Source organism: Somniosus microcephalus, chromosome 4, assembly GCF_052327205.1.
Source record: "Somniosus microcephalus isolate GS21.2 chromosome 4, FLI_Smic_1.0, whole genome shotgun sequence".
In the NCBI taxonomy this organism is placed as follows: Eukaryota; Metazoa; Chordata; class Chondrichthyes; order Squaliformes; family Somniosidae; genus Somniosus; species Somniosus microcephalus.
In genome coordinates, this window is record NC_140990.1 from 215,869,279 (window position 1) to 215,891,006 (window position 21,728).

At 42.9% G+C, this 21,728-nt stretch overlaps 1 protein-coding gene across 10 annotated transcripts in view; it reads left to right on the forward strand.

The window, feature by feature from the left end:
• The first annotated feature begins 3,496 nt into the window (after window positions 1-3,496).
• Window positions 3,497-21,728, forward strand: part of LOC147120214 (serine/threonine-protein phosphatase 6 regulatory ankyrin repeat subunit C-like) — a 247,481-nt gene continuing 229,249 nt past the window's right edge. For 3 of the 10 annotated variants that reach the window (XM_085985820.1, XM_085985817.1, XM_085985816.1), the window contains exons 1-2: window positions 3,501-3,917; window positions 10,111-13,543. In XM_085985820.1, coding sequence (XP_085841946.1) covers window positions 13,517-13,543 — 27 coding nt within the window. In that variant the 5' untranslated portion in view covers window positions 3,501-3,917; window positions 10,111-13,516. Of the gene's footprint in view, window positions 3,918-10,110; window positions 13,544-21,728 lie in introns of all 10 variants that reach the window. The other 7 variants (XM_085985811.1, XM_085985812.1, XM_085985821.1 and 4 more) reach the window with 5 other exon arrangements.

Genomic DNA, 21,728 nt, shown 5'->3' on the forward strand with positions numbered 1-21,728 from the left:
GTCACATGTTGTATAAAACTTCCTGAGTACTACAGTAAGTGGCACTCCACCTGCTGTGAGTGGGAACATGCTGGGAGAGGAATTCAACCTTGTAGTGCCCATTCTTTGGGCAATTAATGATCTTTGGGTGACAAATTTTGGGTTGCGATTTCTTGCACCTGATCTTCCTTGGAAGTGCGCTGACAACCAATTGGAAGCCAACACATAAGAACATAAGAAATAGGAGCAGGAGTAGGCCATTTGGTCCCTCGAGCCTGCTCCACCATTCAATAAGATCATGGCTGATCTGGTCTTGGCCTCAACTCCACTTTCCTGCCCGCTCCCCATAACCCTGGACTCCCTTATCGTTCAAAAATCTGTCTATCTCCACCTTAAATATATTCAATGACCCGGCCTCCACAGCTCTCAGGGGTAGAGAATTCCAAAGATTCACGACCCTCTGAGAGAGGAAATTCCTCCTCATCTCAGTTCTAAAAGGGCAACCCCTTATTCTGAAACTATACCCCCTAGTTCTAGATTTCCCCAAGAGGGGAAACATCCTCTCAGCATCCACCCTGTCGTGTCCCCTCAGAATCTTATATGTTTCAATAAGATCACCTCTCATTCTTCTAAACTCCAATGAGTATAGGCCCAACCTGCTCAACCTTTCTTCATAAGACAACCCCTTTATCTCCGGAATCAACCTCGTGAACCTTGTCTGAGCTGCCTCCAATGCAAGTATATCCCTCCTTAAATAAGGAGACCAAAACTGTATGCAGTACTCCAGGTGTGGTCTCACCAACACCTTGTACAGTTGTTGCAAGACTTCCCTACTTTTATACTCCATCCCCCTCGCAATAAAGGCCAACATTCCATTTGTCTTCCTAATCACTTGCTGTTCTTGCATGCTAACTTTTTGTGTTTCATTTACAAGGACCCCCAGATCCCTCTGTACCGCAGCATTTTGTAGTCTCTCTCCATTTAAATAATTTGCTTTTTTATTTTTCCTACCAAAGTGGATAACCTCACATTTTCCCACATTATACTCCATCTGCCAAGTTTTTGCCCACTCACTTAACCCACCTATATCCCTTTGCAGATTCTGTGTCCTCTTCACAACTTGTTTTCCCACTTATCTTTGTATCATCAGCAAAACTTTCCAAGTGTCCAAGGCACCCACCTGATACACGTGTTAGGTGCCTTAAATATGCAATCAGGGTGCTACTGTTGATTTTAGAACCCCAATCGAAATTCATCATCAACTGGGCGGAGCTTGTGCCCTATTGATCCCGATCTTCAGCGTCCTAACCAGTGGTGTTTAAAGGGACCGCTGGAGGCTGCCGACAAAAAGGTAAGTGAAATTTATTATAGTTTTGTTTCTGTGGAGCCAGGAAAAGCAGGTGTGTTCCTCCTGGCTCCATAAAAATAGTGCGGGCTGTTGCCAGCCCAGGCTCGCACTCTCCCCCTCCCAGGACCCAGTTGCATTCTGGCTTGATGTTGGCAAATTCCCTAAGGCCCTGACCAGCGAACTGCATCAGGACGTCCATAGGTAGACCCACGCCTTTTACAAACTGAAATTCCGAACTTCATTTGTATTCAGTATGCACTTGCACTAGCACAGATGATACTAATCCCATCAATATATATTGTAAAGCTGGTGGGAGTTGGAACCTGTAGGACAGGTCTACAATGGTCTTACAATACACCTGTATCGAGAGACTCTTCTGTTGTCAGAACAAGTAGAAAATGGTAACATATGGTACCAGTTCTATACAATAAATAAATATAAGAAAAAAGTGAATAATCCTTTTTTTAATGCATAACTGTCGTATTGTGAGAATTAAAACATAATATATAAAGCTTCAGTTTTACAAACTTTTCAGATTTTCTACATAGACTTTTCAATATTCCTCATGTTACTGTATTATATTTATTGCAGGTTCTCAATTTAATTATATATTTGGATATATTTTCCAGATTGTGCTAATTTTGTAAAGTCTCAGGATGTAGGTATAACAAGCTAAATTACTAAATGCATTGCTTATTTATTCTACTTTCCTTTGGAGCCCTTAGTGCAGTGTTAGGTTTTGTGTTTAGCTAAAAGCTTGACTTCCTGTGGTTGCAGTAACTAGTGTCATGGGACTTTTATTTTTCTGTCAGATAACTGTATAAACAGAATCAGTATTTTGTGAAGTATTTGCACTATTTCAGCATTTAAGACAAAGTCTGACTAAAAACATTGCCAAACCCTCAAGGCATTTGAAACAAACACTGGTGGAAATTCCAACAGGTCTGTTGTGTTTAAGGCATGTTCGCAGCCTACTGAGTTCATTTATCATCTGAATCTGCCATTTGCTCTTCAGAAACCTGCACTTCCTCCATCTTGTGAATACAGACAGGAAAGGAAATGAGCTCCAGATTTAATAGCAATTCTTAGATTTCGAATAGACATATTGCTGGGAAACCATGCAACTAGCAACATTTAGTGTAATAACATTCTAATGAAAATTACATAACTGCAGCATATTAAAAATGTAAAGGTCTAGGTAAAAATGACAATCAGATCTGCACTAAATTTTAATACTATGTGATAATTTTAGTATGAATGCATAAGCTGATATGTAACGTTAAGACTAGATTTAAGTGTCAAAGTTACAGAAACCATTGGCACTGTGGCCCTTGCTGCATAACTGCAAACTGTTAAAGGCAATTACAAATGTATTAATCAGTACAACTAAAACTATTTTTAAAAAGTGTAATTCAGTAATAATTAATAGGGAGCACTTCATGCGACTAGCAGTATAGTTTTTTTTCTAAGGTTATTAAGAGAAGTCAAGATAGTGTTATTATAAATTACAAAGCATATTTACAGTGGTAAAAATAAAGAATATGTAAAAATTCTTTGTTAAAAAATACTTTCATGTATAGTATTCCAATGTTGCCTCCTCGTGCCTGAGTCAATGCCACTCTGGTCAGTGCTGAAAAGTGACTGGAAATAAAACTGCTACAATCTACTAAGTACATCTAGTAAGTATCCAAATTATTAACTTACTTAAAATATTCTCAATTGCTTTAGTATGGAAAACAAATAGTTTTATTACACAGAATCTACAGGGTTAGAACTTTTCAAATATTTTTCTACCATTTCAGAATAATCTCATTATGTGCTCAGTACCACACCATGTAGTGTGTTTATCATTCCAACTGTTACTTTTTATTTCTACAGCATTTTGTCTACTTTTTGAATATTGTTATTTAAATGGCAGCATAATGTGGGACACTGGTTGCAAGAGGTTACCGAATCAGTGGTGTGTGGGAGTAAACTTTGATCAGTTGTAGTAAAAAAACACCGAATTTTCTCAACCCAGTAGGCTGATTGAGAACCAGGGAAACTTAACTTCCAGCAGCTGCAGCAGAGATTAAATAAGAGCGTTGTGATTTAAACATGCCCTACAATTTGTACTGGTGGACCACACAATCACAACTACAGACTTTAAAAAAGTCCCCTGATGCTCTTCTGCCTCCACAATCTTCTTCAGCTGTGAGGGCTGGATCTTACTGTAACCACCATTAATTCCATGTTATGATTGTCTCAGCTGTGGTCGGCAGGTTCAGGGAACGAACAGCTGCACAAACATCCAGTCTTGTAACCATTAGAGTGCTGGGCTACCCTTAAATATAATCATTTTAATCGGTGTAGGCAAAGATTTTTCTGAAGATCTCAGCAAGCTTCCTCAACAGCTGAATGAGTCATGAATTACCCAGTGTGGTACAAAGCTCCAAGCTGGCGGGATTGTCTTTAAATATGCTGGTCGGGCTCCGATGATGTGTCACCGGGAGCCGATCTGCCATTTTAACCTGACTCAGTGACGGGAAGGTTCCCCTGCCAGGCCACACCTGCTGGGAGCTGGATCGAAGGCCAGAAGGGGCCCATCAAGGTGAGTTTAACACAAAATTAAATTTCGTGTGGACCTGGAACTCCTGCTCCTCCAGGCCCCACAAGGAAACCTTGAGCCTCCCTGGCCCCTGTCATCCAACCCTCTGCAATCGCGATCACTTTTGAAACCCAGGTTTCACCACTAACGTGACTGCCGGGGACTGTTCCCGTGGGTCCCTGGTGGCTGCCTCCTGCCGTCTGAATCTCTTCCTTCCGCCGGCCGGGTTGTGATTTCTGCATTATTTTTAAATAAGGCCCGGGAGTTTAAATCTCTCCAGGCGTCCCCCAGGCACCTATTCTGCCCCAACTTAAAATCGAGGCCATTGCTTCCTCATCGTTTGAGTTAGGTAGCTATCTGTTGCACAAAACTTTTAGGGAAGCTCGGGCCAAGCATATCACTTGCTTTTAATTTGAAGTTGAATTGCTCAATTATGACCCCGGATAAATAATTTTCTTTTCCGGCGTCGGAAAAAAGAATTTAAAGAAATGAATTAATGATTTAGCGTGGGTAATTGTAAGCATTTGTTTATAAAACTAACTTCAGGCTCAATTCTCTAGTGCTTTCCCTAAAGAGAGATTATTTACTTTTATCCAGGTTTGCTCGATATCGGAATATCTATTGTTGATACATATTCATGTAATCATTGAAATGTTCAGAAATGTCTACATTTCTTTTTTTGCAATTCCACTAATGTGCTTACAGTACAATATTCAGAATCAGTAGACCATGCTATAAATTCCCTGTCCGCTATAGTATTTGTAATAAATTGCAAAGTTCAAAAAATATAAGGCTCTCTTGTTGGCTCCAGTGAGCAGCTGAGCCATACAGACCAGGAAAGTTTTGAGTCCTGGTCTGTGCTGAATTTGCTAATTTCAGCTGGGGTGGCAGCACTGGTGCTACAAATTGCTTCAACACCCCTGGCTTAGGGAGGGAAAGTTAATCAGTTCATGCTCCTTGTTGCTATCCAGTGTGTCTGGAAGTGTGTCTATGTGGGTGACAGATGAGGTTAGGATTGTAAATGGCTGTGACGCCAACAATCATTGTTAAAGTTCACACATGAACAACCCCCACTCGGGTAAGAAACTGGAGAGTGTCTAATTCCCATTGAACACTACTTCAGCAATGAGGCAATGCCTTCAGAAGAGGACAGAAAGCGTCAACATCGATAAAAATGGTATGTCTAACAATAACAACTTGCACTTATATAGCGCCTTTATCGTAGTAGACTGTCCCAAGGTGCTTTGCAGGAGCGTTATCAAACAAATATAACACTGAGTCACATTAGGAGTTATTAGGACAGGTGACCAAAAGCTTGTTCAAAGAGGTAGGTTTTAAGGAGCGTCTTCAAGCAGGAGAGAGAGGTAGAGAGGTTTAGGCAGGGAATTCCAGAGCTTGTGGGTCTCGGCAGCTGAAGGCACGGCCACCAATGGTGGAGCGATGAAAATTGAGGGTGCGTAAGAGGGCAGAATTGGAGGAGCGCAGAGATCGTGGAGGATTGTAGGGCCGGCTGAGGTTACAGAGATAGGGAGGGGCGAGGCCATTGAGGATGAGAATTTTAAAATCAAGGCATTGCTGGACCAAACGGGAGCCAATGTAGGTCAGCGAGCACAGGGTTGATGGGTGAACAGGACTTGGTGCAAGTCAGTATACAGGCAGCAGAGATTTGGATGAGTTCAAGTTTACGGAGGAGGCGAGGTGGGGGGCCGGCCAGGAGAGCATTGGAATAATCGAGTCTGGAGGTAACAAAGGCATGGATGAGGGTTTCAGCAGCAGATGAGCTGAGGCAGAGTTGTGTGAAGGAATAAGCCATATAACCTGTTCAGAAAAATACACCATTCTATGAAAGAATTCTGGCCTTATTAAAACAGGACAAACTGGGTCTGGAAATCTAGAAACCTAATGATTGAAAAAAGCTGTGATAGCATTCTGGCTGTTGAGATAAGATGAGTTGTTGACACTGAATCAGTAGCCTTGTTGAAACAGAAGGTTAGAGGCTCCTGGAAGTTTAAACCTTTGGGAACAAGACAATAGTTACCCGGTACAAGGTGTTTTAATTTACACCTCGTAAAGGAGCACATAAAAGTAACAAACATCTGCCTTCATGAAAATGATACCAAGTAAAGCGCACCTGCTGATTTATGCTGTTTTTTATGATAAATTTAGAACACCTAGAGAGGAGACATGGTTCTGTAGTGCTACCAGCTGAGGTGACTAAGAACTGCAGGGGTCAGCAGAAAAATGACTAGAGATAATTAGCTTACATCAGCAGAAAACCTTAAAGGAAATACTACTGGAAAAGGGTATAAATATTGAACTCTCAAATGGGATAATAGACTCGCTTGAAGGGGCAAAGCGATTCTTGGCTTCAGGGCTAGCTCTGTAAGTCTCCAACTCTTTGTACCTCGGGGATCAAGGCACTGTATTTGATTTTGGTGGATATCCTGAATAAACTTTAAGAACTGTAAAACTGTAGCAAAGTTAAGATTTGAGAGTAGGTTCTCTGCTAATAGAATTGTAAAGCTTTCTCTTTTTGGAACTGTTAATGTTGCGATTGACTCACCAACTGTAAATTATATGTTGGTTCTTTAATAAATCTATATATTTTTAGAATTGTCTCACATAATACTTCTGTATCAAACTTGTGAACTCAATCTCTGAACACCCTTTGGTGAGGAGTTGCAGAATTCTGGGGAGTTTTCTGGACCCTCATAATATCCGGAACATTACAGTCTAGCTAAACTTATTAACAGTGCTATCTGGAGGATGGTAACATTTTCAGGTTGTTCCTTTCCTTTAGGGAGAGATAGTCTGGACCTTTAGACCCAATTAAGCGTCTTTAGGATTCGGCTACCTCAAACTTTAGTTGAAAGTGAATGTCTGAGGAATACACCTGACCCGGGCAGCCCTAAAGGGGCTAGGACTAGTGATTATCCTTTCAGGTGGAGATGGGCGATGTTATGATGCAGGTTCATGATTTATACAAGTAGTTAAAATGCAGCAGAATACTCTGGAATTAGATTCCCATTTTTCAGAAAAAGATATAGACAAGTTCCCATTCTTAGCTAGGGCATCAAGGGGAGAAACAGAGTGGAGACAAAACACTTTGAAGTAGGAAGAGAATTTTTGGCCATGAGTCACCCAGGACTATTTATATGTACTTCACAGCCAGTTACCAAATACCATAGCCAGACACCTTGAAGGCCCTGCCCACCTCTCATGGAAAACAAAACATAAATCCCCATTCTAGTTTGTTGAAGTAAGCATTACATAATAGATTTGAAAAATTATTAGCAGATCTCCTGTGGTATTGTTTATCGTAAGTTAGATGATATGTTATTTTATAAGGACAGGATTGTGATACCTGCAAAGAAAAATGTATTATTCTGCTAAGACTCAGTAGTAGACTTTGTCACTGTTCATTCTAACAGTGAATTGAAACTATGATGTTTTCTTTGTATGTGCTGATATCAGCAACAAGGTTAAAAGGCTAATTACGCTACACAGTTTGCATTAACCATTCCATATCAACCACAAATTGTGTGGTGTAATTCAGGAAAAAAGGCCAGGAGGTAGTCTCATACCATTGCTGCTTCACATCCAAATTAGTATGTCCATGACCTGACCAATGTAGCTGTGCCTTCATGATCAGAGCATCTATACTTGGTATGTCAGTTTTTTTTTAAGAACTTCAGTGTCAGGGATCTTGTCTTGCCATCTGACCTTCATTAGTCATCTCAGGCAGCTCCGGTGAAAGTGATTCAGTTTCTTAATGTGGCGTGCATATGTTGTCCAAGTTTCACAGGCATAAAGCAGGGTTGTCAGAGCGACAGCCCTGTATACTTTGAGCTTGGTCTGCAGGCCTCTCTTGTCCCAGAGTCGCTCATGGAGTTTGCCAAAAGCAAAGCTTCTGGTACGACTGTCTGATGAACGAATCCTGAAGAAGATCTTTAATGGCGCATTGACAACTGGGAAGCAATCTCATGGGCAGCAAAAGAGATATAAAGACTGCTTAAAGGTAGCTCTGATACAGTGCAAAATAGGCTTTGATAAGTGGGAATAACTTGCTCCAAGATGAGGAAGTATGGTGAAAAAACATCCATGAAGGCACCTCCTACTAAGAGGCCCATCGCATTTCTGATGCTGAATAAAAACGCCAGCAGAGGGAGTCTCGTCTGAAAAATCAAGATCCCCAACCTGGTGTATCTGCGATCCACTGTTCAATCTGTGAACGCTCATTCCTAGCAAAAATAGGCCTCATCAGTCAAGAAAGAACTCGCTGCAGAAAATGAGATTTTGGTTGTTCTCTTCAATTTTTTGAAGGACGAACACCGATGTGTATAACTATAACATAGAGTAAAACTAAGCCTAAAAAAGTTTTGAGATCGCACCTTGGACTACCTAGGAATGTTTTAAACTTTTTTTCTTTTACTCAACAATTTTCTCCCCTCCCTGCTCTCCTGAATGCACTCAGTCCGCTGTTAACGATGCAGCCTTCTCTACATCAGGACATCAGGGAGACCAAATGTAGATTCGGTGATCGCTTTGCTGAACACCTCCATTCCATCCGCAAGAGCAACCCTGAGCTCCCTGTCGCTTGTCACTTTAATTCTCCATTCCACTCCCACTCTGACCTATCTGTCCTTGGCCTACACTGTTCCAGTGAAACTCAATGCAAGCTCAAGGCTTAGCACCTCATCTTTATACTCAGCACTTTGCAGCATCTGGCCTTAATACTGACTTCAACAACATCAGACTTTAACCTGAATGCAGGTGCTGGTCAAATAGGATGGGTGTACCTGCACTTCTCGGGATGGGGGGGAGCAGGTTGGTTCTTAAGATAGGGATCCCAATTCGGTACACTGCTGGCAGGGTGACCTGCACCTCTAGTCTTGACCTGCCATTTTCTTCCATCAGACTCCTGGTCCACTGGAGCCTGCTTTACTTTGGCAGGTTTTCATGCTCCCCCTCTCAAACTTGGCTAACCTGCTTTAACTATTCACTCAGTCACTGGGTCTCGCATAAGTCTTTTATTTATATATAATCTCTCACATCATGTCTTTCGGATGAGACGTTAAACCGAGGCCCCGTCTGCTCTCTCGGGTGGATGTAAAAGATCCCATGGCCCTATTTCGAAGAAAAGCAGGGGAGTTATCCATGGTGTCCTGGCCAATACTTAGCCCTCAACCAACATAACAAAAATATTATCTGGTCATTATCACATTGCTGTTTGTGGGGCCTTGCTGTGTGCAAATTGGTTGCCACGTTTCCCATATTACAACAGTGACTCCACTTCGTTGGCTGTAAAGCACTTTGAGACGTCTGGTGGCCGTGAAAGGCGCTATATAAATGCAAGTTTTTCTTTTCCTGTTGCCTTAGGCTATTTTGTACTTCTGTCAGTTAGCCATCTCCTGTTTGCCAGCGAATCACTTTAACACTGCTCATTCTTTTTCTGTTCTTATGTCCTCATCATGCCTTTGTTACCTCCAAACTTGACTATTCCAATGCTCTGCTGACTGGACTCCCACCTTCCATCCTCTGTAAACTTGAGGCCATCCAAAACTGCTGCCCGTATCCTAACTCCCACCAAGTCCCGTTTACCCATCAACCCTGTGCTCGCTGACCTACATTGGCTCCCAGTCCGGCAACACCTCAATTTTAGAATTCTCATCTTTGTGTTCATATACCTGCATGACCTCACCCCTCCCTATCTCTGTTAACAACTCCAGCCGTGCAATCCTCCGAGATCTCTGCAATCCTCCAATTATGGCCTCCTGTGCGTCCCTGATATTTATCACCCCATCATTGGCAGCCGTGCCTTCAGCTGCGTAGGTTTCATGCTCTGGAATTCCCTCGCTAAACCTCTCCATCTCTCAACTCTTCCTCCTCCTTTAAGTCACTCCTTAATACCTACTACTTTGACCAATCTTTTGGTCACCTGTCCTAATATCTCTTTATTTGTCTCGGCACCAAACTGGTCTGATAACGCTCCTGTAAAGCACCTTGGGATGTTTTTACTATGTTAAAAGCACTATGTAAATGCAAGTTGTTTGTGTTTCTTTCTTGCCCCTTTCCCTTGCTCTGTTCCTCTTTTTATAAGCTGTTTATTTGTAATATCTCCCAGTTCTGCTGAAGGGTTATGCCTGAAATGTCAACATTATCCTTTCTTTACAGATGCTTTCTATTTTTGTTACAGAATTGACCGTGTCTATGAAGATGTCAACGAGCTGCACCAACTCTCTTCCTCTCTCCTTCACAAATGAAAATTGTATGGATGTGGATAGTTAACTTAGATGGAAAAATCAAGTTTACTGCTTGTGACTGAGGCAAAATGCCATTTGAAAATGCAACACATGATGCATGCATTGCAAACATCCACTAGCAGTATCTAGTGATCTATATCACACAATATATGACATCTGAAGCATACACCAGTTTATACCAGCTTTGTATCATTTCAAATAACTTTTTAAATTCTAAAATGAAAGATTTTCATAATGCAGAAAAGTGAAACTGATGGGTACACAATGAACACCAGAGGGAGCAAATGTGCTAACTTGTTAACATTACAAGTACTGTACATTATTATGTGCTGCATAAAGACTGTATTGTGTAACTGATTATGCATGAAAAATACTCTACTCCTGACACTGAATCAGTAACTTTGCATGTTCATATTCCTGCTGATATTTTATAATCCTTCCCTAGGGATTGCACCTTGATGTGGTGGGAAGGCTTAGTTGCTCCGATGACCCTGCAAGCTATGCTGGCCGGCGTGTAACTCCTGGTAGAGCCACTGGTTCTCCTAGTAGGCAGTCATGAGTCAAGCTAATGACCTTTCATTATGGAAACAAGCTGAGATAAGCTGAGTCTGTTACAGACTTGCAAATATAAAAATCAACTGTGGAGAATCATGATCTGCTAAGATGCTAACTAACGAACTAACTGATGGTTTCTAATACAAAAGCAAAATACTACAGATGCTGGAAATCTGAAATAAAAACAGAAAATGCTGAAAATACTCAGCAGGTCAGGCAGCATTGACTTGAAACGTTAACTCTGTTTCTCTCTCCACAGATGTTGCCTGACCTGAGTATTTCCAGGATTTTCTGTTTTTATTTATGATGGTTTCCAAAGCCTATTTTTACTCTGCTTTGCTCTGGAGTCAGGTTGGATCCTGCATTTACTGACAGTTTAGCAAAAGTGCATGGCTACTCTGTGCATCATCTGTGTAAGCATTTGTCACAAGATTCAGTTCCTGTGCTGATTGGTCCATGACGACATAGGATATTGCACCATTAATTATGTGTCTCAAGAGTTATTTCACAAGTGTGAAAGACCCATGAAAAACAAGTATTATAGACATAAGAGAATTCTGATTGTTCTTTCACTAATTCAAGGAACTTTCATAGCTATAATATTAGTGTTCAGTGGTTTATGTGGCGTGTTGTCATGCAGTGCTGGACATAAGTGATAAATAACTGAAGTTATTTTATCTTAACTATGGTTACATATTGTTACGGGCAGCAAAAATATCACTCGAGCATATAGAAAAGTTTGTAATCTTATCTAGGCTGCATTTGCACTGCAGCTACTGGTCAGAAACATGCTTGCATTGCCTGGTTGGAAGTTATCTGCCCTGTTGGGAGAGAGCTCTGCGCATGCCTGGACATATGGCTGGGCGGAGCTATCTCCCCAAAATGGTGAGTCCATTCAAACTAAAATGTATAAAATAAACCATAGAAAGAAAAATACATTTATATAGCGCCTTTCATGACTATAGGATGTCTCAAAGTGCTTTACAGCTAATGAAGTAATTTTGAAGTATAGTTACTGTTGCAATGTAGGTAATCATCATGTTTTCCTCATCAATGATACAGTTAATGTCTTGAGTTGCCCACCAGTCACAGAATGATCTGGAGTTAGGTTGGGTTCTGGATTTACAGCCAGTTTAGAATCAATACAAAGCTGCAATTGCTCTGCATCTATCCTAAATTTGCAGTGTAACTGCACCCTTAATAACATTTTGTTCTGGAACATGTTTTAATGTTACCAAAGAATGGCTTTATCATTCTTGCACTGATGACTTATCTAGCTAACTCTCTCACCAATAACACTGTTAAGTTATTCATAACACTGTGAGGTTTTGTACTTATGTTTCAATGACATTTTTTAATGTTTATATTGTCAGTAGCAGTTGGATATTATTTGTTATACCAATATTGGGCTATTTTTTTTTTACAAATCTGAAGATTCACTAATGAAGGCAAAACGGTATAACAATCGCACACTTTCATTTTATATCCTCCTAATTTCCCCTCCCCTCCCTCCCTCTGTTTTAAAGGCACCATTGCTCTACAATCAACTATGCTGCTATGGAGACACAGTGATTCAACCAAGCATTACTGTTATGCCCTCTTCCTTGCAGGAGTTGCATGCCTACATGCCCCAAGGAATTTGGACAGGAATTAAAATAATGGGATTTGAGGAACACTTAAAATAGGATACTGCAGTCATACAAAAGTGTTTGGCATTTTTAAAAACTTGTTTGCCAAACACTTCACCTAATTATGTGGGATGAGGGACTTTAGTTATCGGGAGAGACCAGAGAAGCTGGAATTGTTCTCCTTAGAGCAGAGAAGGTTAAGGGGAGATTTAATCGATGTGTTCAAAATTATAAACAGTTTTGATGAGAGCAATTAAGGAGAAACTGTTTCCACTGGCAAGAGGGCTGGTAACCAGACGACACCGATTTAAGATAATTGGCAAAAAAAGAGGGAAGATGAGGATTTTTTTTTTAGATAGCAAGTTATTATAATCTGAATTGGACTGCCTGAAAGGGTGGTGGAAGCAGATTCAGCAGTAACTTTCAAAAGGGAATTGGATATATACTTGAAAAGGAAACTTTTGCAGGGCTATCGGGAAAGAGCATGGGAGTTCGACTAGTTGGATAGCTCTTTCTGCAAAGGCAGGATGGGCTGAATGGTCTCCTGTTCTGTATGATTATGTAATCGGCATCCAAACGTATTATTGCTTGTTTGTCATCACGATAACTAAGTACGGCTCTTCTGACTCCTTCCACCTCCGTGACGGTGACGACGATGTCCCTTTTAAAATTTATTTTCTGTAACCCTTTTGGCGCTTTGTTAAAAGATGCATCTTGGACGGATGCATTTCCAATGATCCTTCAAAAGCAGAATCGGAAGTTTAAAAAAGACGCCTGGAGCCCGCAAACGATTCTCTGAATGAACAAATTGTCAACAGACATCCCAGTGCAGCCAGCCTGCAAAAGCCATGAAGCGGTGGCAGGGCAAATTTAAAAGGCAAGTCAAGCAGTGGAGCAATGTGTGTTGCAGCTTTGGGCGCTGCTGGCGTTCGGATGACGTCAGTGGAAGGGCTCCTATCAGCTCAGGCTGCTGGCGCCACTTCCGCTCGCGGGGTTGCGCGAGGCGGCCGTTGCTTTGATCTCGGGATTTAAAAAAAAAATTGTTTTGCACCGTCAGTCGGGGGAGGGGAGGTCGGTTCAAAAAAAACCCCAATCAGTGTTACTGTGAGCGGCAGGGCGAGGTGGGGTTGTGTATGTGAGCGGCGGAGGAGGAGGAATGGGTGTCCTCAAACTGATGGAGCAGGTAAGAAGCGGCGGGACCGGGGCTGGGGGAAGATGGAGGAGAGCAGGGGAGGGGGCAGTGGAGAGAAGCGAGAGAGCGGGCAATACTGTGGGGAGAGGGCGACCTGCCAAGTGGGAGAAGCGCCGAGCCCAGAGCTGCGCCGGGACATGAAGCAGAAGCATCCCCGGGGCTCTTGCACGCGCCCTCATCCTCACCCCATCCTGGAGCGGAGCTACATTTCGGGCGAGGGTGGCACCAAGGGAGCTGGGGGTTCAAGGCCAGGCACCGCCAAAAGGAGCTGCTGACACTCGCGCTTCAGGCCAGAATCCGCTTTCAGGCTGGGCTGCCCGGTGGAACGGCAATAGCCGGGCTTGTGATGGGTTCTGCATTTCAGAACTATGCGGAGTAATGCTATGCCACGATTTATTTCTACGGAAAGGCGCCCTGGGCTGTTACTGTTCTGTGGGAACTCCTGCTCGGACCCTGCTGGGGGAAAAAATTAATTTCTAATTTCTCTTCGTTTTATGTTTAACCTCAGGATTGGAATAACATCAGGTAGTCCTGTTTGCAGTAATTCAGTTACATTAGTGGTGTCATAAAGATGAAAGCTTCGTGAGCAATCGGCTGTCGGATCCGATAAGGGGGGAATATTAATTCATAATATCTTTTTTTCCTCCTTTATTGTATCTTACTAATTAAAATGATTTTCGTTATGTACAAAAATTGCTTAGAAGTGTAGGTCAACATAAGGAGTTAGTTTCCGAGTAACTCCAGGATCACTGTGTGAGAAAAGGAGGATGATAAATTCTTGTAGATTTCCGCCCTCTTCCCTACAATAAAATGTCAGTTACATTTCGGGTAAAGCCTGTACAGTAATCTACTTCATCTTGACTTCCTCTTTTGAAATGTAGCGAAGAGTGAGATGCGTGGTTGATATTTCAATCTAGGCAAGCGGAAGGAACTGCAGTGGGGGATTATAGCATCGAGACATATCATTTAAAACTAGTTATTATATGTATTTCAATTGATCCTTTTTTTACTTTTTAGTTTACATTACGTTCCTGTTTAAAGCTTTGTAACAATGTTAGATACAGTTAGACTGGGGTTGGAAAGAATTGCCTCTCGTAGTGCTTGTTCTAATTTGATATGCTCGTTGAGCACACGTTTTGGATAATTTCTTGTTTTGGTTGCAGATTATTGTAGGGGATCTGTGTTGATAAGAACAGTCTTTGCTAAATGACCTTTTTGCATTCCATAAATTCAGTGTACAGTTGGTGCAAATCACAATTACAGTAAATACTGCAGAGTAGCACATTTTATGATCAGAAATGTAAAGCTAACCTGAGAATGTAATGTTTATTTTAAAGAAGTTGAAGTAATTGTTTAAAGAGGCATCACCACCAAAAAATGTTGTTTGGTAACATTTTTGTAAAATTTCTATACATAGTCATTGAGTCATACAACAAGCCTTGTAGTGTTTGTGTGTGATGTAAAATTTGACAGCTCTTTGGACTTTACTTTGACCTTCTGTGATACAGCCAAGATTTCCTCCTGTCAATCAATGTAATCAAATTAAATAATAAATAAAAGCAGAAAATGTGTGTAACACCCAGCAGGTCAGGCAGCACCTGTGGAGAGAAACACACGAGTTAATTTTTTGGATGTGGATCCTTGGGCAAAACTGCTTTGATGAAGAGTCCACCCCTGCAATGTTAACTCATTTATTCTCTTTACAGATGCTGTCTGATCAAAGTGTTTCTAGCATTTTCTGGTATTTGTTTCAGTTTTTCAGTATTTGCAGATTTTTGTTTTATGTTTATATCAATCAAATTCTGATGCTGTTCTAGGAAAAAAAAAAAAAAAAAATTTGCATTTATATAGCGTCTTTCACAACCCCAGGATGTGCCAAAGCGCTTCACAGCCAATGAAGTACTTTTGAAGTACAGTCATTGTTGTACTATAGGGAACTGTTGCAGACAATTTATGCATAGCAAGGTCCCTCAAATCACAATGAGCTAAGTGTCCAGATCATATGTTTTAGGCCTTTATTAGCTTTACTTCCCATAAGTTTTAACTGTTACCAACTGCTGCTTGTCTGTTCATATCTTTGAAATGTAATCTAGTAATTCTAGTGGTTGTGTGGCAACAACATTTCAGTTTGAACTTTAGTACATATGTAGTCCACCTGCTAAAGTCAGCCTTTTGAGAACGAAGTAGTAACTGGGGTTCTGAATTGATAGCTTTCAATCTTTCAAAGCTTTCACATGATAAATGAAATTTTCAGATGCATTCAAAAGCTTCATCTTATAAATTATTTTATATTCCTAAATTTCCTTCTATAGGTCTCTCTGAACCATCTAAGAGGGTGTGGGGTGACCAATCCCAGACTATTGTCAACACCACCTTTTCAATGGCTACTGAGAAGGACTGTGTTAGTTTTGTAATTTTTCTAAACCTTTCCCTGTGTAAAGTGCAAGATGACGCTCTGCACCTTTTACCGTTAGTATGGGTATTATTCTGATATTGTTTAGGGCATTGGGGTGCAAACCCAAGTTTGCACAGTAAGGTGCTCATGTGTTGGAACTTCAAAGTGAGGTGCCACATATTTCTGTGAAATTGGTATTTATTAAACAGTGCAGTTTCAGTATTCTGTTCTAATTTGTAATGGTGCCATCCTTGGCTCAGTGGTAACACTCTTGCCTCTGAATTAGAAGGTTGTAGGTTCGAGCACCACTCCAGAGATTTAAACACTGGCCCCAAAGAAAGCTGCCCACAGATCACTGTGGTGAGAAGTTTGTCTTTTTCGATGCGCAAGTGATTTCAGTGCAGTATAATAGGGATCCCCTAGTGCGATCTGCTGTGACGTCAACAAGCTGTCTAAGCAGCCAATCACATTGCAGAATTCTCACAGACCAGGAAACAGGAAATGAGAACTTGCTTTTATCCCGACTTTTAAAAAATGTTAGAGAGCAAAACAAAGATTGGGGCTTTCACATGGGGATAAGGTAGAACCTGAAATATGAAGGAACTTTAAAAATAATTAAAAAAAAAAAAGTTTCTTATTATAATTTTTATCTCCACAAAATTAAAAAATTAGTTTTTCAGGGCATAACGTTTGTTTAGCAGTCAATACACTGTTAAAACCCCAGCTATGCCTAATCCAACAAGGCTCAACATTTAATGGAGTATTTAACAGCAATATTACCGCAGAACAGCCCAAGTTTTTGTCAGTTTCACTAATTTCATGGATTGCCGGCTATAGAGGGGTGGGGGGTTGGCATGGGAAGCAGTGTCGGAACAGTGAATGACTGACCACAACGTCAGGATTTCCACGTTTAGATGCGCATGGGCTATATCCTGAAGTTGCGGTCAGTTTCAAAGGGGCAATAATGGTGAATGCTGTTAGTTCGTCGTTATTACCCACTGCAAATTCCAGCGCATGGGGTAGTTTCCACTTTGGGCACAATCGGCAATCCAGGTGCAAATTGCGCTCAAAATTGCGCTAGTTTTCAGAATTGAATTTTTTGCTCAAGTTTCTGCTCAAACTCATTTGTATATTGCCCAAATGTAAAATCTTCCCTAAACCAGCGTAATTGGGCAGCATTTTGGAACGTAATTGTTTATTTTTTTCTTGCATCAAAAATTTTTCCTTGATATATTTAAGAGTGGTAACCTGGTGCAGTTTCAGTAATACAGCTGAAAATGTTTAACAAGCGTGTCGAATCCACCATCTGTGGGTAACCTGATTTTAAATAATTGAAAATGATTAAAAATAAACTATACAAAACCATTTACTAGTTTCACTGGTGCACAGTAGCCAGTTTCTTAGTAAATTAAATATTTTTTAATATCTAAATGCGTTCCAAAAGGTGCCTATTGGTGCCCGTGCGCCAAAAAACAGCTTCATTTTAAGAGCCTCCTCGAAGGCCTGCAAATGGGTGCAATTAGTGGAAACTTGCCATGGTGATTTATTTGATTTGGGGGCGTGGGCAGGGTCAGCTTCCAACATGATTGCATAGGATATACGGCACAGAAACAGGCCATTTGGCCCAACCAGTCCCTGGCGGTGTTTATGCTCCAATCGAGCCTCCTGCTGTCTTTCCTGAACTAAATCGATCAGCGTAACCCTCTATTCCCTTCTCCCTCATATGCTTGTCCAGCCTCCACTTAAATGTGTCTATACTATTCGCATCAACCACCCCCTGTGGTAGCAAGTTCCACATTCTCACCACTCTTTTTGGGTAAAGAAGTTTCTTCTGACTTCCCTATTGGATTTCTTGGTGACTATCTTCTATTGATGGCTTCTAGTTATGCTCTTCCCCACAAGTGGAAACATTATCTATCTGTAATGAAATGTGTTTGGCTTGCCTGTATTTGTTTTGCACTCATGTATATTACCCTCCCCCACACGGTGTATAGTTTCACTTCCTCTTTCCTGACTAACCTGGAAGGTTCCAGGTCTTGGCTCTTGGCTCCGCCCCTGACTTCTCTTACATAAAGATCCCAGGATCTGTATGACTCATTCCTGCGAGCCAGTCAGTGTGTTGAGATGTTAGCTCTGATCTTAGTGATTAAAAGCCAACTTGTTAAAGTCTATAACTTCTAGTTTTGTGGTTATTGAAGGCACATCAATTTTAATCACTAAAGAATACTAGGATGGATCGACTCCTAAAACCAGAGCGTCTGGACTTGGATCCACATTCTGCTGAAGCATCAAATCAATTTGGACACTGGCTCAAATGCTTCGAACTCTTCGCGAGGGCCTCATCCGCTAGCGAGGTAGATAAACTGAGTCTACTGACTACTTGCGTTAATCATCGGATTTATTTGTTCATCCGGGACGCCACCTCTTACACGGAGGCCATCACTATCCTGAAGGCCCAATACCAGAGGCCAGTAAACGAAGTGTACGCCAGACATCTGCTGGCTACACGCAGGCAGCGACCTGAGGAATCAATGGACGATTTCTTACAGGGCCTAAAGGACTTGGTCCGGGACTGTAACTGCAAGGCCGTGACGGCCAACGCGTACTCTGACGAATTGGTCCGCGATTCCTTCATCACGGGCCTCAAATCGAATTATATCCGGCAGAGACTGCTGGAGAAGGAGGTCCTGGACTTAAAAAAGGCAGTGACCACTGCGCGATCGCTGGACGTGGCCCAGAAAAACTCTGACTCTTATTCTTCCGGCCATGCGGCCCTCACCGCCTCGTGCGCACCGAGCGGGCCGTCATCTTGGAATCAGCCATCTTTTCCCGACTCGACGGCCGCCCAGGGCCCAACAGTGGCTTCGATCACGGTGGATCAATCCAGGCCACACCCGTTGACAAAATCCATGATGGACATACAGGTAAACGGGAATTTAACGAAATGTTTAATTGACTGTGGGAGTACCGAGAGTTTTATCCACCCTAGCCTGGTACGGCAGCACTCATTAACGGTAACCCCTACACGGAGCAGAATTGCTATGGCTGCTAAGCCCCACACTTCGGACATTTTGGGCTACTGTGTGGTAACACTGACTGTAAAAGGCACGGACTACAAGGATTTTAAACTCCTCGTGATGCCAGAACTCTGTGTTAATGTAATCTTGGGCCTGGACTTCCAGTGCCACCACGAAAGTGTCACGCTAGCATATGGCGGGTCCCAGCTGCCGCTCACAGTCTGTGGCCTATCAACCTTAAAAATCAGCCCGCCCTCTTTATTCACTAATCTCACTCTGAACTGTAGGCCCATAGCGACCAAAAGTAGACGATACAGTCTGGAAGACAGACACTTTATCAAGGCGGAAGTGGACAGACTCCTGCGGGAAGGCATTATTGAATGCAGTACCAGTCCGTGGCGTGCCCAAGTAGTCATAGTTAAAAATAGCGAAAAGAAACGGATGGTAATTGACTACAGCCAGACTGTTAATATTTATACCCAGCTGGACGCCTACCCTTTACCCCGCATATCAGAAATGGTCAACCAGATTGCGCAATACCGAGTCTTCTCGACTATCGACCTCAAATCCGCGTATCACCAGCTCCCCATTAGAACGGAGGACCGCCCATACACCGCCTTCGAGGCGAACGGGCACCTCTACCATTTTCTCAGAGTGCCCTTCGGGGTAACAAATGGGGTCTCGGTCTTCCAACGTGAGATGGACCGCATGGTTGACGAGAATAAACTACAAGCTACCTACCCCTATCTGGACAATGTCACTATCTGTGGGCACAACCAGCAAGACCACGATCTAAATCTTGCGAGATTTTTAAAAACTGCCCTAAAGCTGAATCTAACCTACAACGAAGACAAATGTGTCTTCAACACAACCCGTCTCTGTATCCTCGGCTGTGTGGTGGAAGATGGGGTAATTGGACCGGACCCTGACCGATTACGCCCCCTAAAGGAACTGCCCCTGCCACACAATCCCAAAGCTTTAAAAAGGTGCCTGGGATTTTTTTCGTATTATGCCCAATGGGTGCCCAATTACTCTGATAAGGCCCGACCCCTCATTAAATCGACGTCCTTCCCACTATCAGCTGAAGCTCGGGAGGCTTTCACCAGTATCAAACAGGACATTGAAAGGGCTGCACTGTGTGTAGTGGACGAAAGCATTCCCTTTCAAGTCGAAAGCGATGCGTCAGACTTTGCTTTAGCTGTGACCCTCAATCAGGCTGGGAGACCTGTGGCCGCCTTCTCCCGAACCCTTCAGGGACCTGAAATCAGGCACTCTTCTGTCGAGAAGGAGGCACAGGCTATAGTGGAGGCAGTGCGGCACTGGAGACACTACCCAGCCGGCAAACGTTTCACCCTGCTCACCGACCAGCGGTCGGTGGCTTTCATGTTTAATAACAAAGGGGGAAAATCAAGAATGACAAAATACTCAGGTGGAGGATCAAACTATCCACGTTCGACTATGATATTATGTACAGGCCGGGAGCCCTTAATGAACCCCCAGATGCCCTATCGCGGGGAATGTGTGCCAGCATTCATACGGACAAATTACAGGGTCTCCACAACGACCTCTGTCACCCAGGGGTCACCTGACTATACCATTTTATAAAGTCCCGCAATCTGCCCCACTCCATCGAGGAGGTCAGGGCAATGACCAGAGCCTGCCGCATCTGTGCGGAATGCAAGCCTCGTTTCTACAGGCCTGACCGTGCACACCTTATCAAAGCCACACGGCCATTCGAGCGCCTAAGTCTGGACTTCAAGGGACCCCTTCCCTCTGCCGACCGTAACATATACTTCCTCAATATCATCGATGAATATTCCCGCTTCCCCTTCGCCATTCCCTGCCCAGACATGACCAGTGCCACGGTCATCAAGTGTCTCGGTAATCTATTCTGCATGTTTGGCATGCCGAACTACATACACAGCGATAGGGGGACGTCATTTATGAGTGACGAACTGCGCCAGTTCTTGCTCTCAAAGGGGATAGCCACTAGCAGAACCACTAGCTACAACCCCCGGGGTAAGGGGCAAGTGGAAAGGGAGAATGCTACTGTTTGGAAGGCTGTCACGTTAGCCTTAAAGTCAAAAGGCCTTCCAGCCTCCCGCTGGCAGGAAGTCCTCCCAGACGTGCTCCACTCCATAAGGTCTCTGTTATGTACAGCCACTAACGCTACCCCTCACGAAAAGATGTTCGTTTTCCCCCGGAAATCTACCTCGGGCATATCTCTACCTGCGTGGCTGACGTCTCTGGGGACAGTACTATTGCGGAAGCACGTGAGAGGCCATAAAACGGACCCCCTTGTGGAAAAGGTACAGCCCCTCCATGCAAACCCTCAGTGCGCCTATATCGAATACTCTGACGGGCGAGAGGACACTGTTTCCATAAAAGACCTCGCTCCCTCGGGGAGCGGAGAGAACAATGAGAGACTACCCGAGGAAGACCTACACCAAAAAGAGACAGGACGCCCAGAGGTATCAATACCCAACTTTAACCTGGAAGACACTGCGGAGGCCTGGACAGCGGAGGAACCAGAATCCACTCCCCTACAGGCACCCCAACCGGCTTTGCGCCGATCACTGAGAACCGCAAAACCTCCTGACAGACTCACTTATACCAACTTTTAAGAAACATCACCCCGATGGACTAAATCTAAAGAAGGGGTGAATGCAATGAAATGTGTTTGGCTTGCCTGTGTTCGTTCTGCACTCATGTATATTACCCTCCCCCACACGGTGTATAGTTTCACTTCCTCTTTCCTGACTAA